Source organism: Nansenia antarctica, assembly GCF_963989245.1.
Source record: "Nansenia antarctica genome assembly, chromosome: 9".
Classification (NCBI taxonomy): domain Eukaryota; kingdom Metazoa; phylum Chordata; class Actinopteri; order Argentiniformes; family Microstomatidae; genus Nansenia; species Nansenia antarctica.
Window position 1 is genome coordinate 984,536 of NC_137679.1, and position 27,544 is coordinate 1,012,079.

At 48.1% G+C, this 27,544-nt stretch overlaps 1 protein-coding gene across 1 annotated transcript in view; it reads right to left on the reverse strand.

Moving 5' to 3' along the window:
• Positions 1-1,477: 1,477 nt before the first annotated feature.
• The window catches only part of slc6a15 (solute carrier family 6 member 15), a gene marked incomplete at both ends in the record, with an annotated part of 31,993 nt that continues 5,926 nt past the window's right edge, over positions 1,478-27,544 (reverse strand). The window contains 11 exon segments of the mRNA XM_080539133.1: positions 1,478-1,879; positions 6,258-6,420; positions 7,662-7,821; positions 9,518-9,710; positions 13,727-13,916; positions 14,539-14,780; positions 20,593-20,703; positions 25,587-25,679; positions 25,681-25,719; positions 25,721-25,770; positions 26,389-26,515. Coding sequence (XP_080395259.1) covers positions 1,478-1,879; positions 6,258-6,420; positions 7,662-7,821; positions 9,518-9,710; positions 13,727-13,916; positions 14,539-14,780; positions 20,593-20,703; positions 25,587-25,679; positions 25,681-25,719; positions 25,721-25,770; positions 26,389-26,515 — 1,770 coding nt within the window.

Below are 27,544 nucleotides of genomic sequence, written 5' to 3' on the forward strand. Positions count from 1 at the left end.
CGTGGCAACATCAATTCAAGATGGCCGCCAAACGAACCCGCATTAGTTATGACCTTGGCAACATGAATCAACATTAGTTGACCGTGGCAACATTAATAAAATCTTAACTAGACACCATTAGGGTCTTAAAAAAACAAACAGGTTACAAAATAATGTCATTGGGGTACATGGGGAACCTATTTCTCCTACTGGACTAAAAGAGATGTGGTCGGTATTGCGTTGTCACACGTCATCCAAGGCGGCTACACTGCTAGCTAGCTAACCTCCGTCCTCTCTGCCAGCGCTGGGGTCATAATGTACACAGCCATTCTACAGCAGAACACAGGGGGGGGGGGGTTCTATTCTTACCCCCCACAGAGAGATACATGGACCCAGTTACCTAACTTTCCCCTCACCCCTACCCTACCCCCTACACCCTTGACGACTCCCCCTAGCGGAGTCCAGCTCTAAGTAGGCTTGGTGGTGTTTCCACCTTATTGCTTACGTCTATTAACTTCTTTCCTGTCAGGTTCCGTTAGGAAGAGTCGACAAGAGTTTTTAGAGAATAGGTGATGTCGATCAGTGGTTCTCAACCCTCTCCTCGGGGACCCCCCAGCCACTCCACATATTTGAACTGTTCCACCACCAGCACACCTGATTCAACTAATCAAGTACAAAGCTTGATTACAGGGTATATACAGGAATATTGAGGTTAATTCCAATGCCTTTCTAAGACTTTTTAAAGACCTTGTCAATATTTTTCCAGACCTCACCGCCACTTCGAGCTGTAACCGTTTACATCAGTGACACCTCTAACTTAACAGTTTTAGTTAGCAACAGACTAGACCACTATCATACAACAGAATTTCCAGTTCATCTTTGTTTTTTAATAAAACGAATAAATTCACGAACTTTTACTAAAAGTTTTTAGGACTCAAACTCTTTGGACCGAGTCTAATTCAGAAAAATCGTGCTAAGACTTTTTAATACTTATTAAGGGTCTTGATTTTCCCAAAATTGGTAACTTTTAATACTTTTCAAGACACCGCGGATACCCTGCATTAGTTGAATCAGGTGTGCTGGTGGTGGAACAGATCAAACATGTGGAGCGGCTGGGGGTCCCCGAGGAGAGGCTGGGGGTCCCCGAGGAGAGGTTTGACAACCACCGATGTCGAGGAATCAGTTTGGGGGGCAAAAGGGAAATGGGGAAAAGGATGGTGTACGTTCACGTACGGTTCACACGCCTTTCCAACCAAATAAGAGGGGTGGTGGTGGTGGTGGAGGTCGGACACATGAAAAGCAGCTACGATATCTACAAAAAGAATACACTGAGTTATACAAAGTTAAAGTAATAACGCGAGATGATTTTTTAGACGACTTTTTAAACGCACACAGAAGAAGAAAGAAGAAGGAAGTATCGGGAGGGGGGGGGGAGGGGCGTTTAGGGAGCGGGGGGAGCGGCGGGATGTCGAGGCGGGATGTCGCCGAGGCGGTCGCTCTATAAGTCTGACTCGGGCATGTCTGGCATGTCGGCCATCAGGTAGCCGATGCCGTAGCGTCCGTTGGGCGCGGTGCTGTCCACGTCCGATCCTCCTCCTCCTCCTCCTCCGCCGCTCTGCTTGCGGTAGATGTTGTTGCCGGGCATGGGGGACGGCGCCTCGCTGGGGGGGGACTTGGCGTGGATGAGGCTGGTGTCATCCTCGTCCTCCAGAGCGCTCTCCTCTGTGACGCGGCCCTTCCTGTAGGAGATGGCGGACAGGCCGCCGCCACCGGCGTTGTCGTCGATGATGTTGAAGTAGCGCAGGAGGAAGACCACCGGTACGGGCAGGATGGCGGCGACCACCAGGGAGATGCACACGGCCAGGCCCCAGGGCGGGTAGCTCAGGGACCGCTCGCTGGCCTGGGAGGTGGGGGACGACGACACAGACGTAAGTAAGTAAGTAAGTAAAGCTTTAAAAGTGGTTTAGATCCTACCTACAGGACAGAAGCTACTATGTCTCCATTAGCAACTTTGTACCTGACCAAATTAAAATGACATGTGGGGTTCCCCAAGGGTCAATCCTTGGCCCCCTTCTATTCAATCTCTACATGCTTCCGTTGGGACACATCATAAAAAAGAACACAATTGCCCCCTGGACATGCATACAACCTCCCCTACCCCTAACCATCTCCCCTAACCCTGCCACCCCCCCTCCCCCCCTGGACATGCATACAACCTCCCCTACCCCTAACCATCTCCCCTAACCCTGCCACCCCCCCTCCCCCCCTGGACATGCATACAACCTCCCCTACTCCTAACCATCTCCCCTAACCCTGCCACCCCCTCCCCTGGACATTGCTGGGGACTAGGGCTGGGTTCAAAAAATCGATTTCCCGATTCTGAATCGATCTTCATTAAAATGAGCGATTATCGATTCATAAATCCCGAGATCGATTTTTTTTTTTTTTTTTTTTGCGTGCAGCTTCAACCCGCAACGAGATCTCGTGGCCAGATCTCGCGCTACAAGAATGTATCATATCTCACGCAACGTGAGGTCTCAACACTAAAATCTAAAAACATGGCGATGGCAGGGACACTCAAGTCACCACCAGGCTTAAAGTCAGATGTCTGGGTGCATTTTGGATTTTAAAAATGTGACTTTAGAGATGAGCTGGACAAAAGCAAAGTCATATGTAAATAAAAAGTACATTCATGTAACTGCTTTGGAGTCAATTCATTGATATGTTTAACAATGCTACATGTTATAGGGTTCCTTGAACCATTTATAGCATTAGTTCGGAGAATCTCTTTCATATTCAAGCAAAAAATGTATATTGTAACTAGATCGAATCGGAATCGAATCGAATCGAATCGAATCGTGAATCGAATCGAATTGGGAGCTGTGAATCGGAATCGAATCGTTTTGGGAAATCAGTGGCGATACCCAGCCCTACTGGGGACACAGACTAAGTAAGTAAGTAAGTACCGTAAAGCTTTATTTATATAACACCTTTAATTTAATTCCCTTGATGCCTAGCCACTAGGTGACGTGTTTGACACAGGTGTTGTGCGTTGGCTAAATCAAGTGATGTTGTTTGAACCCTTAAAACCACTGCATTCACATGTCTGCTTTATGCCTGAAGAAGGTCTAGGATCGAAAGCTAATAAACTATGGGGTTTTTTTGCACAGTGTTTGAGTGTGCGGATGCTGTTATTTTTCCCTCTATTGATATTCTTCAGTTCCAGCACCTCAGCTAAGTCTGATCACGGATGAGCGGTGGAATAAACATGTGTTTAATTAACATAAACCCGTTAGCACGGGTGCCGAAATGACGCACACTGATGACTAATGACTACACATGCTGATGTAGAGGTCTCTGGTGTGGCCCAGCTCTTGAGTGTTGGGTTGGAACAATCTGCTGCACAGCCTATTATAGCTCTCAGTAATTACTGCTGTATGTTCTGCATCAGCAGACGACTGTCTGGACACCACAGACGAGACGTGACTGGTGGAACGAGCTTCCCACGGCTGTCAGGACTACAGAGTCACTCCCCATCTCCTGCCGGAGACTGAAGACCTCCATCTCTTCAGGTTACACCTTAACTGTTTCTCCTCCTCAGACATCTACTACCCCCCCCCAGCACTGTGTCTCCTGAGACATCTACTACCCCCCAGCACTGTGTCTCCTGAGACATCTACTACCCCCCAGCACTGTGTCTCCTGAGACATCTACTACCCCCCCAGCACTGCGTCTCCTGAGACATCTACTACCCCCCAGCACTGTGTCTCCTGAGACATCTACTACCCCCCCAGCACTGCTCCTCCTGAGACATCTACTACCCCCCAGCACTGTGTCTCCTGAGACATCTACTACCCCCCAGCACTGTGTCTCCTGAGACATCTACTACCCCCCAGCACTGTGTCTCCTGAGACATCTACTACCCCCCATCACTGTGTCTCCTGAGACATCTACTACCCCCCAGCACTGTGTCTCCTGAGACATCTACTACCCCCCAGCACTGCGTCTCCTGAGACATCTACTACCCCCCAGCACTGTGTCTCCTGAGACATCTACTACCCCCCAGCACTGTGTCTCCTGAGACATCTACTACCCCCCAGCACTGTGTCTCCTGAGACATCTACTACCCCCCAGCACTGTGTCTCCTGAGACATCTACTACCCCCCAACACTGTGTCACCTGAGACATCTACTACCCCCCAGCACTGTGTCTCCTGAGACATCTACTACCCCCCAGCACTGCGTCTCCTGAGACATCTACTACCCCCAGCACTGTGTCTCCTGAGACATCTACTACCCCCCAGCACTGTGTCTCCTGAGACATCTACTACCCCCCAGCACTGTGTCTCCTGAGACATCTACTACCCCCAGCACTGTGTCTCCTGAGACATCTACTACCCCCCAGCACTGTGTCTCCTGAGACATCTACTACCCCCCAGCACTGTGTCTCCTGAGACATCTACTACCCCCCCAGCACTGTGTCTCCTGAGACATCTACTACCCCCCAGCACTGTGTCTCCTGAGACACCTACTACCCCCCAGCACTGCGTCTCCTGAGACATCTACTACCCCCCAGCACTGTGTCTCCTGAGACATCTACTACCCCCCAGCACTGTGTCTCCTGAGACATCTACTACCCCCCAGCACTGTGTCTCCTGAGACATCTACTACCCCCCAGCACTGTGTCTCCTGAGACATCTACTACCCCCCAACACTGTGTCACCTGAGACATCTACTACCCCCCAGCACTGTGTCTCCTGAGACATCTACTACCCCCCAGCACTGCGTCTCCTGAGACATCTACTACCCCCAGCACTGTGTCTCCTGAGACATCTACTACCCCCCAGCACTGTGTCTCCTGAGACATCTACTACCCCCCAGCACTGTGTCTCCTGAGACATCTACTACCCCCAGCACTGTGTCTCCTGAGACATCTACTACCCCCCAGCACTGTGTCTCCTGAGACATCTACTACCCCCCAGCACTGTGTCTCCTGAGACATCTACTACCCCCCCAGCACTGTGTCTCCTGAGACATCTACTACCCCCCAGCACTGTGTCTCCTGAGACACCTACTACCCCCCAGCACTGCGTCTCCTGAGACATCTACTACCCCCCAGCACTGTGTCTCCTGAGACATCTACTACCCCCCAGCACTGTGTCTCCTGAGACATCTACTACCCCCCAGCACTGTGTCTCCTGAGACATCTACTACCCCCCAGCACTGTGTCTCCTAAGACTTATACTCCCCCCCCCCCCCCCCCCCAGCACTGTGTCTCCTGAGACATCTACTACCCCCCAGCACTGTGTCTCCTGAGACATCTACTACCCCCAGCACTGTGTCTCCTGAGACATCTACTACCCCCCAGCACTGTGTCTCCTGAGACATCTACTACCCCCCAGCACTGTGTCTCCTGAGACATCTACTACCCCCCCAGCACTGTGTCTCCTGAGACATCTACTACCCCCCAGCACTGTGTCTCCTGAGACACCTACTACCCCCCAGCACTGCGTCTCCTGAGACATCTACTACCCCCCAGCACTGTGTCTCCTGAGACATCTACTACCCCCCAGCACTGTGTCTCCTGAGACATCTACTACCCCCCAGCACTGTGTCTCCTGAGACATCTACTACCCCCCAGCACTGTGTCTCCTAAGACTTATACTCCCCCCCCCCCCCCCCCCTGTACTGTTTCTCCGGTGTCCAAAAAATAAATAAAAAACTTTCTTTCTTCGTCAATCATGCCAATGGCCCCGGGCCTGAGCTAGATTACTCTTCCTGCTACGACTGGTGGATTGATGATTCACTTGCTTAGTCAAATGTATCAATTGTAAGTCGCTTTGGAATAAGGCGTCTGCTGCTAAATGCCAAAAATGTTAATGTAGAATGCCTCACCAGGTCCTCTAACTAACTCTTCCCTGGTCTTCCTAGAACTTCACTAACTAACTAACTCGCTTACTAACTAACTAACTAACCAACTAACTAACCAACTAACTAACCAACTAACTAACCAACTAACTAACTAACTAACTAGCTAACTAACTAGCTAACTAACTAACTAACTAACTAACTACTCACTAGAATGCCTCACCAGGTCCTCTAACTAACTAGCTAACTAACTAGCTAACTCACTAACTAACTAGCTAACTCGCTTACTAACTAACTAACTAACTAACCAACTAACTAACCAACTAACTAACCAACTAACTAACCCACTAACTAACCAACTAACTAACCAACTAACTAGCTAACTAGCTAACTAACTAACTAACTACTCACCAGGTCCTCTATCCAGGCGCTGTAGCTGGGCGGGGTCATGCCCAGCTGTATCACGCTGGAGCCCAGCAGCAGGATCAGCAGCAGGGGGGTGACGTACTTCCACATGTAGTAGTAGAACCGGTACGGAGTGAAGCCCAGCATGTCCTTCAGGTCCTCAAAGAACCTGGGAGGAGGAGGGAACAGACAGACAGACAGGTGAACCCAGGGAACAGACAGACAGGTGAACCCAGGGAACAGACAGACAGGTGAATCCAGGGAACAGACTGACAGACAGGTGAACCCAGGGAACAGACAGACAGACAGGTGAACCCAGGGAACAGACAGACAGACAGGTGAGGTGAACCCAGGGAACAGACAGACAGGTGAACCCAGGGAACAGACAGACAGGTGAGGTGAACCCAGGGAACAGACAGACAGACAGGTGAACCCAGGGAACAGACAGACAGGTGAGGTGAACCCAGGGAACAGGTGGGTGAGAAGAGATAATGGTAGTTAAGAGTCAAATGCCTCACTCTCCACTTTTAAATCCCACCTCAAAACCTACCTGTTCTCTCATGCATACAACCTCCCCTACCCCTAACCATCTCCCCTAACCCTGCCACCCCCCTCCCCCCCCTGGACATGCATACAACCTCCCCTACCCCTAACCATCTCCCCTAACCCTGCCACCCCCCTCCCCCCCCTGGACATGCATACAACCTCCCCTACCCCTAACCATCTCCCCTAACCCTGCCACCCCCCCACCCCCCCTGGACATGCATACAACCTCCCCTACCCCTAACCCTGCCACCCCCCTCCCCCCCCTGGACATGCATACAACCTCCCCTACCCCTAACCATCTCCCCTAACCCTGCCACCCCCCTCCCCCCCCCCTGGACATGCATACAACCTCCCCTACCCCTAACCATCTCCCCTAATCCTGCCCCCCCCTCCCCCCCTGGACATGCATACAACCTCCCCTACCCCTAACCATCTCCCCTAACCCTGCCACCCCCCTCCCCCCCCTGGACATGCATACAACCTCCCCTACCCCTAACCATCTCCCCTAACCCTGCCACCCCCCTCCCCCCCCCTGGACATGCATACAACCTCCCCTACCCCTAACCATCTCCCCTAACCCTGCCACCCCCCTCCCCCCCTGGACATGCATACAACCTCCCCTACCCCCTAACCATCTCCCCTAACCCTGCCACCCCCCCTGGACATGCATACATATAATATATAATACTACTATATAATAATAATAATAATAATAATAATAATAATAATAATAATACATTAGACTTACATAGCGCTTTTCTAGACACTCAAAGACGCTTCACAAACTGAAAAGATCGAGTAGTAATAATAATAAAAATAAACAAAAAATAGATAAAAGAAAGTGTAGACATGGCGGGTACGTACTTGTCAGTCCCGTAGACCCAGGCCACAGCCACGTTCTCCAGGATGACCACTATGAGCAGCGGCAGCGTGGCGGAGTAGTCGTCAAACATCGCCACGAAGTAGTTCCCCGACCGCTGCACGAACAGCAGGCCGATGAAGAAGGCCAGCAGGCAGCACCCGACTGCCATGAGAGAACACATGGAGAAAGTTAGGCTAATGGCTAAGGCTAATGGAGAAAGTTAGGCTAATGGATAAGGCTAATGGAGAAAGTTAGGCTAATGGATAAGGCTAATGGAGATGGTTAGGCTAATGGCTAAGGCTAATGGAGAAGTTAGGCTAATGGCTAAGGCTAATGGAGAAGTTAGGCTAATGGATAAGGCTAATGGAGAAAGTTAGGCTAATGCTAAGGCTAATGGAGAAAGTTAGGCTAATGGCTAAGGCTAACGGAGAAAGTTAGGCTAATGGCTAAGGCTAATGGAGAAAGTTAGGCTAATGGATAAGGCTAATGGAGAAAGTTAGGCTAATGGCTAAGGCTAATGGAGAAAGTTAGGCTAATGCTAAAGCTAATGGAGAAAGTTAGGCTAATGGCTAAGGCTAATGGAGAAAGTTAGGCTAATGCTAAAGCTAATGGAGAAAGTTAGGCTAATGCTAAAGCTAATGGAGAAAGTTAGGCTAATGCTAAAGCTAATGGAGAAAGTTGGTTGGTGTGTGAATGTGTGAATGGGTGAAGGAGAGGCTATTGGAAAGCGCTTTGGAATAAGGCATAGCTATATAAGTCAGTCCATTTCAGGCTAATGGGAAAAGTTAGGCTAATGGGCACAAGAGCAAAGGCTCCTTAATGTTTCCTATGGTTCGTCACTTAATACCAATTGTAGGTGAATTCTGTGATGGTCAGAATTGCAAAATTTTTCGATTTTTACCTCAACGTACTTATATAACCTATATTGAACGAATCGTGTTTACACATCGTTAGCCTCGCAGCATAGTTGCCTAAGTCATATGTTGCCCAAATGTAGATATCTGCCTAACTCTCCTCTCCTAACACTGCTGATTCACTGGGCATTATTGCCTCTATGACATCAGCCTATCAGAATGCTTGTTGTTACATTCCAACATCACTATCTGCCCAAGTCATCTCTTTGACAGAGGCATGTTTGACACTACATACAAAGATGGCTCGGCTGACCACAAGTGAAGCACGACTTTGCAATGGCAATTATGCTATGAGGCTAACGATAAGTAATGGGAACTACAGTATATAATTAATTCTATTTGGGTCCAAGTGTCTGCTGTGCATTCTGAGTCATTGTTCATTATTGCGTCAGTGGCGTTAGAGCTAAGAGTCTGTATGACTGACATAAGTGTATGTGAGGTGTTACGCTCTGACAATAGTGTACTACTCTACACACACACACACACACACACACACACTCTGTGGCTCAGTTGGTAGAGCATGGTGCTAACAACGCTTAGGTTGTGGGTTCGGTTCTGGGACCATATATACTGAAAATGTATGCACTCACTGCAATGTAGCTTTAGATAAAAGCGTCAACTAAATGGCATATATTATTATATACTGTATATTACACACACACACACACACACACACACACACACACCCCCCCACACACACACACCCCTCTCACCTGTAAGGAACTCCTTGCGCACTTTGAAGGTGTCCACTAAGGTGTGACAATAGTGTACTACTCTACACACACACACACACACACACACACACACACACACACACACACCCCACACACACACACCCCTCTCACCTGTGAGGATCTCCTTGCGCACTTTGAAGGTGTCCACTAAGGTGTGACAATAGTGTACTACTCTACACACACACACACACACACACACACCCCTCTCACCTGTGAGGATCTCCTTGCGGACTTTGAAGGTGTCCACCAGCGGGGTGATGATGCCCTCGATGGTGCCGAACATGGAGCCCAGGCCCAGGTTCACCAGCATCAGGAAGAACATCACCGACCAGAAGGGCGACGCCGGGAAGTGGGTCATGGCCTCCGTGAAGGCGATGAAGGCCAAACCCGTCCCCTGGACAGCCTGAGGAAGAGGAAGAGGGTTAGATGAGGAAGAGGAAGAGAGAGGAAGAGGCTTAGATGAGGAAGAGAGAGGAAGAGGCTTAGATGAAGAAGAGGAAGAGAGAGGAAGAGGCTTAGATGAGGAAGAGAGAGGAAGAGGCTTAGATGAAGAAGAGGAAGAGGAGGAAGAGGCTTAGATGAAGAAGAGGAAGAGGAGGAAGAGGCTTAGATGAGGAAGAGGAAGAGGAGGAAGAGGCTTAGATGAAGGCTAACCCTGTCCCCTGCACAGCCTGAGGAAGAGAAAGAGTGGAGGCTTTAACTTCAAGAGGAATGGACAAAAGTATTATTATTATTATGATTATTATTAATCCTTTATTTTACCAGGGTAGTCATATTGAGACAGTAGCCTCTTTCTCAAATGAGCCCTGGCCAAGAAAAGCAGCACTTAGTTAAAGACACCACATACAGTATGACAACATACAACATACAACATAACATAACGCCAAACAAGCAACAGAAACAGTGAGCAGATACAGGATATATAAAGATAACCTCAGCACGTTTGCACGTATGATTCAAAGTCTCCGTAACACACAGTTTAAAACCAGAGAGTGGGATGAACATGCTGAGTTTCAACTTTTTCTGAAGTACATTCCAAGCATGGATAGACAAAATGAACTGTTGTAAAAAAAAAAATACACAAAATACAGATATCTACTTAGTTTCTTGCTATGTTGTCGATGCAATATCAATGTCCCAATATCGATGAAGAATGTGAAATGAGAAAATAACTAGCATTCGTTCCACAATGTTGGTCATAATGTCCAGCTAATATGTCAGGGTTCCCACACCTTCTGAAACATCACATTCAAGCACTTTTCAAGGACTTTCAAGACTCAATTCCCTCAAATTTAAGGACCCAACACGGCATAGTTTGAGACAGATCTAGATGAGAGTTTATATAATAGGAACTATCCGCTCACAGACAACAATTAAAAAGAGAGGCTTGAATGTGTAGAACACTAGATGGTCTCTTGCCTTCTCTACCACAGCACAGCAAAACAATATTGTGAAATATGTGTAAAGTTACTGTGTTAAGTTAAGCAATGTGACTTATCTACTATAATTACGTAAAACATCCCCCCAAAAATTATAATTTTTAAAAATTGAGAGAGAGAGAGAGAGAGAGAGAGAGAGAGAGAGAGAGAGAGAGAGAGAGAGAGAGAGAGGGGAATTCAAGCACTTTCAATGACCCATGTCTATTTTCAAAAACCTTTAAGGCCTTGATTTTATTTCTCTCAAATTCACAAACTTTCAAGGATTTCAAGGACCCGTGGGAACCCTGATATGCGTACTTAAGACTTTACAGACATACCTGAAACTAAAAATGTATTGAATATTTCAGTACCGCTTTCTCGTAAAAGACCATCGAGTTTTTAGCTGTTTAACATGAAGCCAGGGTTGTTCATCTCTACATTGGCCACATCCACCCACCCTCGTTCTCCTGACGCTGCAGCTTCCTCAGGGCCAATTGCTTTATCAATTATTCACACTATTGGAACACACTCAGGTTAGGTCTCGTGAGTGGAAACGCACTCAAATTGCCGTCTACCAAAACGAACACGGATAAAAGCAGCAAGGGGAAGCAACTAAAACAAGTGGTTTCCTGGTTTAGTGATGTAAGCACTCTGATTAGAATCTAGAGAGGAGTGGAACACAGAATTCTCTCTGTGCTTATGTCACACTCTTTCCCAGTAATAATAATAATAATAATAATAATAACTTGGTTTTATATAGCGCTTTTCTCAAACCCAAGGACGCTTTACAGAATTTACAGACAGAAAGTCAGACAGACAGAACAGAGAAAAACAAACAAACAAAGAAAACACAGAGACAGCGACAGAACTAGACTAGGGGCCAAAGGCCTTGATGGTGAACAGATGTGTTTTGAGGGCTGATTTGAAGGTGTCCAGGGTAGGTAGGGGTGTTGAAGGTGTCCAGGGTAGGTAGGGGTGTTGAAGGTGTCCAGGGTAGGTAGGGGTGTTGAAGGTGTCCAGGGTAGGTAGGGGTGTTGAAGGTGTCCAGGGTAGGTAGGGGTGTTGAAGGTGTCCAGGGTAGGTAGGGGTGTTGAAGGTGTCCAGGGTAGGTAGGGGTGTTGAAGGTGTCCAGGGTAGGTAGGGGTGTTGAAGGTGTCCAGGGTAGGTAGGGGTGTTGAAGGTGTCCAGGGTAGGTAGGGGGGTTGAAGGTGTCAGGGTAGGTAGGGGTGTTGAAGGTGTCCAGGGTAGGTAGGGGTGTGGAAGGTGTCCAGGGTAGGTAGGGGTGTTGAAGGTGTCCAGGGTAGGTAGGGGTGTTGAAGGTGTCAGGGTAGGGGTGTTGAAGGTGTCCAGGGTAGGTAGGGGGGTTGAAGGTGTCCAGGGTAGGTAGGGGGGTTGAAGGTGTCAGGGTAGGTAGGGGTGTTGAAGGTGTCCAGGGTAGGTAGGGGTGTTGAAGGTGTCCAGGGTAGGTAGGGGTGTTGAAGGTGTCCAGGGTAGGTAGGGGTGTTGAAGGTGTCCAGGGTAGGTAGGGGTGTTGAAGGTGTCCAGGGTAGGTAGGGGTGTTGAACGTGTCCAGGGTAGGTAGGGGTGTTGAAGGTGTCCAGGGTAGGTAGGGGTGTTGAAGGTGTCCAGGGTAGGTAGGGGTGTTGAAGGTGTCCAGGGTAGGTAGGTGTGTTGAAGGTGTCCAGGGTAGGTTGGGGTGTTGAAGGTGTCAGGGTGGGTAGGGGTGTTGAAGGTGTCCAGGGTAGGTAGGGGCGTTGAAGGTGTCCAGGGTAGGTAGGGGCGTTGAAGGTGTCCAGGGTAGGTAGGGGTGTTGAAGGTGTCCAGGGTAGGTAGGGGTGTTGAAGGTGTCAGGGTGGAGAAGTGACACTGTCACACTACAGACACACTGAGGTGGTGGAAGAAGAGTGACCTATGGTCTATGGACGTCACAGGCTAACAGCAGCTAGCAGCAGCCAGCCAGCAGAGTTCAGCTAACAAGTTAAGGGGCGTGGCCGGACAGTTTAATTCATGAATTAAAAGCAGGAAGTGGCTTTATCAAAGTGGGTGTGGCCTGTATCCAAGTGGGAGTGGCTTGAATCAAAGTGGGTGGGTAAACACTAGGATCACTGTGGGGAGAGAGTTCCAGAGGGTGGGAGCTGCCACACCGAAGGCTCCCACAGTTGCGCCACAACTGCCAGTGTTAAATAATAATATCATTTCTTTTTATGTCAGTGTAAAATGTAGGTACATTATGATAATACGCTGGTTAAGTGTACCACTGTACACGGTACCACTGACATGATAATAGTGATAAAGTGATGGCTGTCTGACTTTATTGTTAATTATTTCACTTTCCGGGTCAAGTGATGTTCTTTCCACTTTCCACTTTCCACTAACAGCCATTCTAGTGGAGTCAAATCTTTACACTCGATCAAATTCCAGCACCCTCCTTTCATGACTTCTCCTAGATATGTGTGTTCTACCACCCCAGTATCCTTACATTTTCTAAATCACATCAGGATAAGCTGGTATGAAGCTGTTTTGCAGTTTTTCTGTGTAGGTGGCAGGCTAATTTACAAGACGGGCAACTAGCGGTCATTGCATTGTGTGTAAGAAGCAGCTTCCCATTGTAAAGACTATGGGAAGACTATGGACTAACATAGACACGGCTGTTCTAGTGGCAACTGTCTCTTAGATTTAACTGTCACTTTCAAATTTGAAGTAAGATTTGACAGTTGGTGATGTGGTGTTCTAGTGTTAAAGGCCAACCAGCCTCTCACATCAATGACACCCTTTGAGTGGGTAACATAGCCACGGCTGTTCTAGTGTTAACTGTCTCTTAGATTTAACTGTCACTTTCAAATTTGAAGTAAGATTTGACAGTTGGTGATGTGGTGTTCTAGTGTTAAAGGCCAACCAGCCTCTCACATCAATGACACCCTTTGAGTGGGTAACAAAGCCACGGCTGTTCTAGTGTCAATAGCTAATCAATTAATGAAATGGTTTCCCTTTGTCTCCACACCTTGTTCAGCTCCTCCTCTATGCTGCAGGCGTCCAGGCCCAGGCGGGGGTAGTCGCCCTCTGTCACGCCCCGGATGACCTCGGTCATCTGCTGGTAGTCCTCGGCGCTCACGTGGCTGAAGTTGATGTGGTGGGGGATCAGGTCGTGGCTGATCTCGTTGCCCAGGAAACCAACTATCTTCTTGGTGTTCCTGAGGTGGTGAGGTGAAAAGAGCATGTTTTTATTTCATACTTTATCATCGTACGTATAAGGAAGACGATGCTCAACAATCTGGACAACCCAGGACAGACAGGACGGACTTGTACTTCCAAAACCAAAGCTAATACACATCGTTAGCCTCATAGCATAATTGCCTACGTCATGCTTCACCAGGGTTCCTACACGTTTCAACAAGTCAAATTCAAGACCTTTTTAAGCCTTTTTAAGACCTCTTTGAATATAATTTTAGACCTATTCGCGACACCATATGAAAGCTTTTTGTCATCCTCGAGGTGATGAAATTAGGGATTTGTGTTGATACCCAGCACTGCGTCTCCTGAGACACCCGTTTTTCCCCTCTACTGTGTATAGGGGAGTAAGACTTCTACTGCCCCCCCTTGTACTGTTTCTCCAGTGTATATATATAATATATATATATATTCTTCACGGAGACTGCCAATGGCCCCGGGCCTGAGCTAGATTACTATTCCTGCTACGACTGGTGACCTGATGATTCACTTGCTTAGTCAAATGTATCGATTGTAAGTCGCTTTGGAATAAGGCGTCTGCTAAATGCCAAAAATGTAAATGTAAAAATGTAAAAATGTACTCACAGCGCGACACACTTGGCATTCATAATATTGGCCTTGAAGCCCAGCACGGCGAACACCACCAGCGTGGCCAGCACGGAGGTGAAGAAGTTGATGAAGGAGACCAGCACGGCGTCAAAGTGGCAGTTGTTGTCCCGCTTGTTGTAGCTGGAGAAGGCGATGACGCCGCCGAACCCCAGGCCCAGGGCGAAGAACACCTGCGTGGCCGCCTCACGCCAAACCTTGGCCTCCAGCATGATCTCCAGCTGAGGAGAGATGGTAAGATACTCAGTTACACCATAGAACAATATTAACTCATACTTTGGTATTATGCTGCGTACAAGTGCTCCTTAGAAATAGTAGTATACTCAGAATGTCTAAAACCTGATGATAAGTTTCAACACAGCGCCAAAATTGCTTTATTTCACATATATTTTCTATGTATAGGGATACTAGCAATGAGAAAATGAGTTTTTCATAATATGGGATATATTTATCCATAAATGTCTTGCATCTCCCAAATGACATGGAGTGCATTCAAAAGTGAACAAACGGAAACGGCCTGCTGTGACCAGACACACACATGTCTCACAGAAAAAGGACCCAGAGAAGTTCTTTAGCACAACACTCAAACCCTACCTCCCCTACCACTCAGAAACACTCAAACCCTACCTCCCCTACCACTCAGATTCACAACTGAAAAATTCCCCACATAGCTAAACTTTTTTGTCTTCCAAGTCACTTCAGCGGGTGTATGAAATAGTTAATCTAAACTGGCCATGACTATGAGAAAAGATGACAGCATGGGGCACTTGGCGTAACGCACTAAGCGTCGACCATGTAACCGCAGGGTTCCCGGTTCGATTCCAGCCGTGGACATATCCTGCATGTCATCCCTTCTCTCTCTCTCTCTCACCCATCCTTCCTGTCAAATCTCTACTGTCTCTATCACAATAAAAGGACAAATATGAGTGGGACTGCCCCACTCAGAAAAATAAGAATAAAACAAAAACAAAAAAAAGAAACAGCATTAGACAAAGCCATGGAGGACACATGGACAACACTGGCACCGGAAACGGGTCGGTTCAGTTAGAATGGATTGCGGAACATTAACAAGTGAACCCAGATGAACAAAACAAAACTACAAGATGACATTCCTGATTAAACCACTGCCACTGCAGAGAGAGTTCCTTTCCTGCTGTCATACAAGCAAATGTCTCCAAATCTAAACCAGACGCAAGTAAGTAGCCTTGAGATTGAGAACCGATGGCTCTCTCGAGCCTTATGGCCCTTAGGGCAGGAGCCTATCTCCTGTTTCAGTAGCGTGAGGCGGCTTGATGTACAAGTACCCCCCCCTGGACATGACGCTGGTATGTCGCAGGGTCCTACCCCCCAATCCAACCCTTAATGCTGAGCTGGTTAAACCAGACACAAGCATCAACTATATACGTTTGCGAATGGTGTAAGAAGCAAGAATCTGGCCCAAATCCAGAACAGTTCTTCTAGTTCGTCACTGGTGCTGGTACTGGTTAATCACACCTCATCAAATGGTGTCCATACTCAAACTACCAAGAAGCCTAAAGCCACTGTCACGAACCCGAAGGTAGTGGCAAAGAAGGGAGTCAACACGTGTTTAAATTAGACAACTTAAGTTATATTATACTAATTAAGCAAATTAAACTAAATAACATATGGATAAGAATCAGTAGTGTATGCCATGAGTAAATGAGTGCAAAATGTATGTTGTATGTGTAAGGGGTGTATGTGTGTAGTAGGGGTGGGCATCGACGATCGATAATTGATCGATAAGGATCTTGGTCGATCACAAAATAAAACATTTGGTCGATCACAAAAAAAAAAAAAAAACGCCCACAATATCTACCCTCAGAGCTGAGGACACGCCCACAATATCTACCCTCAGCGCTGAGGACACGCCCACAATATCTACCCTCAGAGCTGAGGACACGCCCACAATATCTACCCTCAGAGCTGAGGACACGCCCACAATATCTACCCTCAGAGCTGAGGACACGCCCACAATATCTCCCCTCAGAGCTGAGGACACGCCCACGATATCTCCCCTCAGAGCTGAGGACACGCCCACAATATCTCCCCTCAGAGCTGAGGACACGCCCACAATATCTCCCCTCAGAGCTGAGGACACGCCCACAATATCTACCCTCAGAGCTGAGGACACGCCCACGATATCTACCCTCAGCGCTGAGGACACGCCCACAATATCTCCCCTCAGAGCTGAGGACACGCCCACAATATCTCCCCTCAGAGCTGAGGACACGCCCACAATATCTACCCTCAGAGCTGAGGACACGCCCACAATATCTACCCTCAGAGCTGAGGACACGCCCACAATATCTACCCTCAGAGCTGAGGACACGCCCACGATATCTACCCTCAGAGCTGAGGACACGCCCACGATATCTACCCTCAGAGCTGAGGACACGCCCACGATATCTCCCCTCAGAGCTGAGGACACGCCCACAATATCTCCCCTCAGAGCTGAGGACACGCCCACGATATCTACCCTCAGAGCTGAGGACACGCCCACAATATCTCCCCTCAGAGCTGAGGACACGCCCACAATATCTACCCTCAGCGCTGAGGACACGCCCACGATATCTACCCTCAGAGCTGAGGACACGCCCACAATATCTACCCTCAGAGCTGAGGACACGCCCACGATATCTACCCTCAGAGCTGAGGACACGCCCACGATATCTCCCCTCAGCTCCCCAAACCCAGGTGACACTAGTCAGTCTGACGACCCCCCCACTCTGCCAAGGCTCCCAGAGGAAACAGAAACAGCCAATAGGCAGGCAGAGTGGGAGGAGTCACACCACCTTAGATGAAGTGAGGGGAACGCTATCGAATACCGAGACAATCATCATCAACGAGGTCAACGATGGTCTCAAAATCTCTCTGTCTGCATAATGTGAACTGGTGAACAGGAACAATTAAAAGATCGAAGCACGAAAACCTTCAGAGGAAAGTCGTGAGCTTAGAATGATACGGTTCTATCTCCGTTTAGAATGATAAGGTTCTATCTCCGTTTAGAATGATAAGGTTCTATCTCCGTTTAGAATGATAAGGTTCTATCTCCGTTTAGAATGATAAGGTTCTATCTCCGTTTAGAATGATACGGTTCTATCTCCGTTTAGAATGATAAGGTTCTATCTCCGTTGAGAATGATAAGGTTCTATCTCCGTTTAGAATGATAAGGTTCTATCTCCGTTTAGAATGATACGGTTCCATCTCCGTTTAGGGTAGTTCAGAGATATTGAGCGTCAAGGTTTTTACATTCCATTATGTTTTGTGAGGAGGAACCTTTGTATTTTATGATTATTACTAACTCAAAAATTTCAACATTTTAAAAATAACACCACACAGGCATTGTCAATTGTGTGTCAATTGTACATCAGAAGCTCACTGACCATGAGTGCTGCCAGACTATACATGGACGCATCAATTATGTCGCACCTCACATATTGTTTGACAAGCTGGGGCCATGCATACAGCACTTCCCTAAAGCCATTAGCCACCCTATACAAGCGGACCCTTAAGGTCATGGACCAGAAGCCAAACAGCACACACTACTGTACCATCCTAGACAAATGTAAATACCTTAGCTGGGAAGACACCATCAAATACAAAAACATCTGTCTCATCCATAAAATTCTGCATAACAAAGCTCCTCCCCCGCTTAACTCTTTCATAAACCAGCGTGACCACAGCTTACGGCCCACCAGAAGCACCTCTCGTGGCGACCTTATAGTTCCATTCAGGAAAAGCACCTTCAGTAAGCAATCCTTCTCAGTGATAGCAATAGAAAACTGGAACTCACTACCCAACCAACTCAAAGACATACATACTTACTCCACCTTCACAACACACATGAAAGCCTGGCTGACACAGAACTATACTTGTCCTCATTAATCCCTCTCTGTGCTGCCTCTCCATAATGCCTTTTTTTTGTATGTTTTGTTTTGTTTAATGTATTGCTGTTTGTAAGTGCTTAATGTTGTGTGGCCTGTAATTGTCCTGTGGCTTCTATGTGCTTGAAATGTCGCTGCCCCCATAAGTGTGTATGTGGTGTTTGTTGTAGCCCCTTCAATCACCTCAGCTTGCTTACGTGTGTTTTTTGTCAAGTGTGATGTTGGGGTACCTTGTCTCAGCCACGTGTTCTTAGAATATTTAAATGTTTTATTTTAACTAATGACGTTACTTTTCAGGATGCCATGTTGCAACTGGCCGGGGACTTCAGCTGAAAATTAGCCGACTAGGCTAACGCTGCCTTTTTTACTATATTTTATATGGTTCATGTATTAGGATTGTCCTCGATATAATAAACTAATAAACTAAACTAAACTAATAAACACCTAATGGATCACGATATGTTGCTTGTTTTGTCAGTGGGAGACTTTGTCAGTGGGCAGGTGGCTAAACCTCTGTGGCAAGATCCTCTTTTTGGCAGGATGGCTTTCAGACGGGTAGCTACCCTGACTGAGATCGTGACACAGAAAGAGGATGTTTACATTCAGCTGCTGAACAAAAGGCTCCAAACCTCAATGTCTGTTACGACACACCTCCACCTCAATGTCTGTCCTACACAACTCCACCTCAATGTCTGTCCTACACAACTCCACCTCAATGTCTGTCCTACACAACTCCACCTACTAAAAGAGCCCTCTTTACAATGCTAAGCTGCTATTTACACACAACGACCACTAGTTGGCCGCTTGTAAATTAACCTGCCTCCTACACAGAAAAACTGCTAAATATCTTCATACTAGCTTATCCTGATGCGATGTTGAAAATGTAAGGATACTGGGGTGGTAGAACGCACATATCTAGGAAAAGTCATGAAAGGAGGGTCCTGACATTTGATCGAGTGCAAAGATATAACATTTTTCTTTACTCACAGGGGTCAAATAATCTGTCATCTTTAAATCCACGCCTCAAAACCTGTCAAGATCAAACCAGGACAGTCACACCATATTGACTGGTCTCTCCTACATGTGACTGCTCTCTTACAGACTGTACTGTCTTCGCCGTGAAGAGGCTTAGCCCAGTTTGAGCACAACGCTTTGATGTGTCCCAGTCCCTATACACAGATGCGGGGAAGGGCTTTGAAGTCTTGAGATGTCAGCCACTTTCGAGGCAGCAGACCCGTGAGAGGGCCTGTTCCTTTGTTTTATGTCTGACTCATTTTCATTCATTACAGAATGTCCTCTCCACTTCCTTCTCTACGTAACACTTCAACATAACAGTACAATGTTCTACTCTGACAGGCTTCAAGTCAAAACTGAAATCATGGCTGATAGATAACCATAACCAATCATGTGACCAACTGTTTTATATGTGATATTTCTAGGTCCTGTAGTTCTGTTTTAAATTGTTTATAACATCTGAGGCCTGTGGATATGTTCCCCTGTGGATTTACCTGCCCAGGGACTGCTGATGCAATTTCAGCTACCCAGCTAATTCAGGGAGAGTCAATGACTGTCCGTTGTCCCTTTTACAGGGTTCCCACACCTTCTGAAACATCAAATTCAAGCACCTTTCAAGGACTTTCAAGACTCAATTCCCTCAAATTCAAGGACCCAACACGGCATAGTTTGAGACAGATCTAGATGAGAGTTTATATAATAGGAACTATCCGCTCACAGACAACAATTAAAAAGAGAGGCTTGAATGTGTGAACACTGGATGGTCTCTTGCCTTCTCTACCACAGCACAGCAAAACAATATTGTGAAATATGTGTAAAGTTACTGTGTTAAGTTAAGCAATGTGACTTATCTACTATAATTAGGTAAAACATCCCCCCCAAAAAAATATATATAGAGAGAGAGAGGAATTCAAGCACTTTCAATGACCCCTGTCTATTAAAACTTAGGGTTAGGGTTAAGACCTTGATTTCTTTTTCTCAAATTCACAAACTTTCAAGGATTTCAAGGACCCCCGTGGGAACCCTGCTTTTAAATAAAGGAATAAAATAAAATAAAAAGAATAAAAAACGGAATAAAAACAGAACCAGGACTAGAGGGTGGACCGGACCTTACCTTGGGTGTGAACATGTGGCGGATCCCGTCCACAGAACCCTTCAGCAGCAGAGCCCGAACCAGGAAGCAGATCAGAACCACGTAGGGGAACAGGGAGCTGAAGTACATCACCTGCAAACAACCAACAACATCTCCGTCAGATCTGAGCTCTCACAGACAAACTGCACAACGTGTCAGAACCGCAGAGTCACTACCCATCTTCCGTCGGAGACTGAAGACCTCCATCTCTTCAGGTTACACCTTAACTGCTCCTCCTGAGACATCTACTGCCCCCCAGCACTGTGTCTCCTGAGACATCTACTACCCCCCCAGCACTGTGTCTCCTGAGACATCTACTACCCCCCAGCACTGTGTCTCCTGAGACATCTACTACCCCCCAGCACTGTGTCTCCTGAGACATCTACTACCCCCCAGCACTGTGTCTCCTGAGACATCTACTACCCCCCCAGCACTGTGTCTCCTGAGCAGTGGCGTGTCCAGACCTTTTTCACTGGGGTGGCCCAGGTGGGGCACCTTGTTATGCATGGGTGGCACAATTTTGAGAATTTAACACTTAATTCCCTGCATTCTGGTGAATTTGTACACACCATTTTGTGCTTTTTATTACCATTTCTGTCTCCACTCCCCATTGTATACTTTAATTGGGCTACTAAGGTCATGTTCTTACATGAAAATCTGAATCATGACCCAGAGCAAGCGGATGAGTTTGCGTTCTCACAGCCCTTTATGTAAACAAAGTAACATAGGCAATTGAAGCAACAGACGTGGTAGTTGATTGGTCAGGAAAATAGAAAATTGCCCGTTCATCCCGCTCTTATCCAGATCAACACGCATGCGCTGTTGTTTTCCTATGGACAGCCTCGATGCGTCGTTTCTAATCGGAGCGAAACCACCCTTTTCAAGCGCCGGAGCATTTGTTGGTTGTTTGCTCCGGGAGTGACTTCGAATGTGCGTTCTCACAGGTCCAAACAACGCAGAGCAAAGCGAATTTTATCCTAAACTCTGATTCCAAGTGAAGCAAAACGTTTTAACCACTAGCACAACACCGTAGCCTATATGTAGCTATGCAAAAGTCTAACGTTATTAATGGTACTCACATTTCTTCAGGAGCGCCAAGACCAGCACACCTCACCGCTGATCAAAAATGTGTTCTGTTCAAAAAGTTCGTCTCGTGGCGCGAAGTGGCCTCTGCTCTGAGTGACTAGGCAGATAGCCAATCAATCAGGGTGGCACCTAGGGTGGCCAATCAGATTTCAGGGGTGGCACGAGCCACCCCTGGCCCCCCCCTGGACACGCCCCTGCTCCTGAGACATCTACTACCCCCCAGCACTGTGTCTCCTGAGACATCTACTACCCCCCAGCACTGTGTCTCCTGAGACATCTACTACCCCCCCAGCACTGTGTCCCCTGAGACATCTACTACCCCCCAGCACTGTGTCTCCTGAGACATCTACTACCCCCCAGCACTGTGTCTCCTGAGACATCTACTACCCCCCAGCACTGCGTCTCCTGAGACATCTACTACCCCCCAGCACTGCGTCTCCTGAGACATCTACTACCCCCAGCACTGTGTCTCCTGAGACATCTACTACCCCCAGCACTGTGTCTCCTGAGACATCTACTACCCCCCAGCACTGTGTCTCCTGAGACATCTACTACCCCCCAGCACTGTGTCTCCTGAGACATCTACTACCCCCCAGCACTGTGTCTCCTGAGACATCTACTTCTTCCGCCTTCTTCTGTTTCTCCCCTCCCAAAAAAAGAAAAGAAAAAAGAATCTTCTTCCATCACGACGACTGCCAATGGCCCCTGGCCTGAGCTAGATTACTCTTCCTGCTACGACTGGTGAACTGACGATTCACTTGCTTTAGTCAATGTATCGGTTGTAAGTCACTTTGGAATAAGGCGTCTGCTAAAATGCCAAAAATTTTAAAAATGTAAAACAGAGAGGGAGTGCTTCTTGACCTAATGATATCAGCCAGAGACAGAGTGAGTGTGAGAGAAAGGGAGAGTGTTTTTGAAAGTTGGCTATAATTAACCAGAGAGTGTGAGAGAGAGAGAGAGAGAGAGAGAGAGAGAGAGAGAGAGAGAGAGAGAGAGAGAGAGAGAGAGAGAGAGAGAGAGAGAGAGAGAGAGAGAGAGAGAGAGCTTGCAAGTTAGTGGAGCTGAGAGAGTAGCTTGACCTCCCGTGACCCCCCCCTCCTGCCACACGTCACACATCATAGCTTTCATGTGACGTCACAGCATAGTGGAAACGCCCACCTGACGGGCAAAAGGCACTGCCTGTGAAGTTGCAGAGCACCAGGAAACACAGTAGCATTGGTTAGAAAACAATCATGCCAGATAGTTGCTGTGCAATCGGGTGTACAAACCGGCGAGGAGATAGGCCTGGGTTGTGTCTTTATAGGATACCGAGTGAAAAAGAAAATAAAGAGAGGAGAAATGTGTGGATTAATGCCATCAAACGAAGTGTACCGGGAGCGGGACAGAAAGAATGGGTGCCATCAAAGCACACACGTCTGTGCAGCGAACATTTCATCAAAGGTAATTTAGCTAAAGTAATGTTAATATAATTAGCTACAATTGCAAAGCATTTAGCCATTATCTGTACATAGCTAACGTTCATCATTTCTGCATGGTTTGTTTAGGTGGCTTGCCAAAAGGTTGCTAACGTTAGCATTAGCTACTAATGCCGTAACGTTATTATCGCCTTGATTCATAGGTTTCAAATCTGACGACCCTTTGACCAAATCGGATTAATCCGTCCTTTTCCACAGCAACCCATGCAGTCAGTGGTGGAGCATTGAGGCAGTAGGAATGGTTCACCTGACACGGACAGAGGTTTTGTTTAGATTTCATTTCATCAATGTCAGCCCTGTCACCAGCTGTAAACATCTGTGATCAACGTAACTATCTACCAAAATTAGAGCTATCTAGCACAAGAGAGTAATTTAGCTGTGTAACGTTAGATTAGACAACGTAGCATAACCAAAGGCAAACGTTAGGTACCTTCGCTTTGACAAGAGGCTAGAGCTAGCTTACCACTGACCATAACGTAACGTTAGCTAGCATACCGATAGCATTGGCTAATTTAACGTCACTCACCTTGGCTTTGACGATGAAGAAATTCTTCACTTTCCACACGCCAGCATTAGTTACCCAACCAGATTGGAAATATTTGTAGCTTTCGGTGCTTTTAAAAGCCTTCATCCTAGCTGCGGTATATGGGGATGGATTCTCCACTAGATATATCCAGATGTCACCGAACACGAGATCAGGCAGGGACTTAGCTGCATTTAGTGGTTCAAACACAGCCGCGGGGGCTAAATATGGGTCGCACGTGCCCAATATGTGTAGCTTTTCCGTGTATCTTGCTAGTTCTTCATGGGTGAGGTGGTCTAAATAGTCGGCAGCCGGTAAATTGCGTCCACTCGCCATGTTGCGCGATGTTGCTATGATCCTTTTTGCCCGTCAGGTTGGTGGTTGCTAGGGAAGAAACCACGTGACTGAAAGCTATGGGTGCTTGGGTTGAAAGACGCCGCTGCTCTTTGACCTCCTAACACTATTAACACTAGAAGAGCCATGAGGGGTCTCATTCACACACACATTCACACACCAATGGCGGCAAGCTACCATGCAAGGAGCCGGCCGGCCCGCTCACTGGGAGCAATTTGGGGTTCAGTGTCTTGCCCAAGGACACTTCGACATGTGGCCAGCCGGGACTCGAACCGCCGATCTGCCGACCTTGCGATCATTAGACGGCGGCTCTACCTCCTGAGACACAGCCTCTACCTCCACCAGCCTCTACCTCCTGAGACACAGCCTCTACCTCCTGCGCCACAGCCTCTACCTCCTGAGACACAGCCTCTACCTCCTGAGATACAGCCTCTACCTCCACCAGCCTCTACCTCCTGAGACACAGCCTCTACCTCCTGAGACACAGCCTCTACCTCCTGAGACACATACAGCCTCTACCTCCTGAGACACAGCCTCTACCTCCTGAGACACAGCCTCTACCTCCTGAGACACAGCCTCTACCTCCTGAGACACAGCCTCTACCTCCTGAGACACAGCCTCTACCTCCTGAGACACAGCCTCTACCTCCTGCGCCACAGCCTCTACCTCCTGAGACACATACAGCCTCTACCTCCTGAGACACAGCCTCTACCTCCTGAGACACAGCCTGTACCTCCTGAGACACAGCCTCTACCTCCTGAGACACAGCCTCTACCTCCTGAGACACAGCCGCCCCCACATCAGTATATCCAATAAGCAGGAGTTCCCACAGTCACATGACATTAAGGCTGTCCTTTGGTCCTGCTGTGTTGCCTGACGGCTTTCTGAGGCAGAGAAAGTGGAAAAGACTTTCCCCGGTGGAGGGGCCAGCGAGGAAGGCCTGGTGGAGGGGCCAGCCAGGAAGGCCTGGTGGAGGGGCCAGCGAGGAAGGCCTGGTGGAGGGGCCAGCGAGGAAGGCCTGGTGGAGGGGCCAGCGAGGAAGGCCTGGTGGAGGGGCCAGCGAGGAAGGCCCTTTGAAGACTTTATAGTAACATTAATTATAAGCCTTTTATAAACCATAAGTAATTAACTCAATATTTAAAAATTGCAATCCACCAGTCGTAGCAGGAAGAGTAATCTAGCTCAGGCCAGGGGCCATTGGCAGTCGCCGTGATAGAAGAAAAAAAAAACGTAAAAAAAAAACTTTAAGACACTGGAAAGGGAGGGTGCATCCCTCCTTCTCCGTCCCTCCCTCCCTCCCTCCCTCTCCCTCCATCCCTCCCTCCCTCCCCCTCCATCCCTCCCCCTCCCTCTCCCTCCATCCATCCCTCCCTCCCTCCCCCTCCATCCCTCCCTCTCCCTCCCTCCATCCCTCCCTCCCTCCCTCTCCCTCCATCCATCCCTCCCTCCCTCCCTCTCCATCCCTCCATCCCTCCCTCCCTCCCCCTCCATCCCTCCCTCTCCCTCCCTCCCTCTCCGTCCATCCCTCCATCACCCACCTTCCCAGAGGACTGGATGCCCTTGATCATGGCCAGGCAGACCATGGACCAGGCGGCCAGCAGACACACGGTCATCCTCCAGTTCAGCCCCCCCGCCCTCGTCGATGGTGTCAGAGATGTTCAGCGCCTCGCGGGTACCAGTAGTAGGTGGTGGCCGAGCTCTTCTCACACTCAGGCACCACGTCTGTGTAGGGGGGGGGGGGGGGAGGGAGGGAGGGAGGGAGGGGGAGGGAGGGAGGGAGAGAGAGGGAGAGGGGGAGGAGAGGGAGAGGGGGAGGGGGGGGAGGGAGGGAGGGAGGGAGGGAGAGAGAGAGGGAGAGGGGGAGGGGAGAGGGGGGAGGGGGGGAGGGGGGAGAGGGGGAGAGGGGGAGAGAGGGAGAGGGGGGAGGGGGAGAGAGATTTGTGAGTCTTGTTCTTGACCAGGGGGACACTCGTGCGTGTGTGTGTGTGTGTGTGTGTGTCTTACATGTGTGTGTGTGAGTGTGTGTGTGTGTGTGTGTGCGTGTGTCTTACAGGTGTGTGTGTGTGTGTGTGTATGTGTGTGTGTATGTGTGTGTGTGTGTGTGTGTGTGTCTTACAGGTGTGTGTGTGTGTGTGTGTGTGTGCGTGTGTGCGTGTGTGCGTGTGTGTGTGTGTGTCTTACAGGTGTGTGTGTGTGTGTCTTACAGGTGTGTGTGTGTGTGTGTGTGTGTGTCTTACAGGTGTGTGTGTGTGTGTGTGTGTCTTACAGGTGTGTGTGTGTGTGTGTGTGTGTGTGTGTCTTACAGGTGTGTGTGTGTGTGTGTGTGTGTGTGTGTCTTACAGGTGTGGGTCTTGTTCTTGACCAGAGGACACTCGTGCCAGGGCAGCGGCTGCTGGAAGGACTGAGAGAAGTAGAACAGAGACCAGCCGATGATCACGTTGTAGTAGAGCGCCACGAAGAAACACACCTGGAGAAACAACACAGTATGATGACACACCTGAACACTTCAACCTGACTAGAACGGTTTAACACTTAACGCTAGAAGAGGCATGAGGGGTCACGGTGACCCCTGTGAGTACATTTGTTTGGATATCTTTGCACTCGATCAAATTTCAGGACCCTCCTTTCATGACTTGTCCTAGATATGTGCGTTCTACCACCCCAGTATCCTTACATATTCTAAATCACATCAGGATAAGCTAGTATGAAGATATTTAGCCGTTTTTTCTGTGTAGGAAGGAAGCAGGCAAATGTACAAGCGGCCAACTAGTGGTCGTTGTGTGTAAGTAGCAGCTTAGCATTGTAAAGAGGCGGCTCTTTTAGTAGGTAAAAAAGGCACGGCTGTTCTAGTGTTGTATTGAAGTAGTGAAAACAACATACGGTAAATGACGACTATACCTGAACACTTCAACCTGACAAGAATGGTTTAACATCGGCCCTTTCACGTACAGTGGGGGGAATAAGTGTTGTGTGGCACCTTGGTAACAAAAAAAACAACTTTTATAGCCCATCAATTATATTCTAACCCAGCTGACATTAATTAGCACAGATGGGGGCAGCGTTGCCTCCTAATTAGTTATGGCTTTCAGCTGGTTCCTTGCTGTGGTGTTCTGCTTTTTCTTAAAATACTTTTTTACCTGTTTCATTCCACTTTATTACACATAACTTTATTTACATATGGACTTTAATGTTTAGAGTTTCAGTCTGTATTGTTTGAGTTGATACCAAAGAAGTCTGGTGCAAATGTCACGTGAATAGGCTCATTGGAGATACATTTACTGGACAACATGTTGATGTGTTCAATAGTTATTTCCCCCGCTGTATACGTAGCGACAGTGTGTTCAAGTTAAACGATTCTAGCCGTAGAGACGCGTTGTCATGGTGACGCGTGCTGCCGAGCGTGATACGCGAGGGTGTCAGACAGTGACACCGTGGTCATTCACTACCCAGAATGCACTCCTGCTCTCGCCAGGCTAATCCAACGCCATTAAGTTTT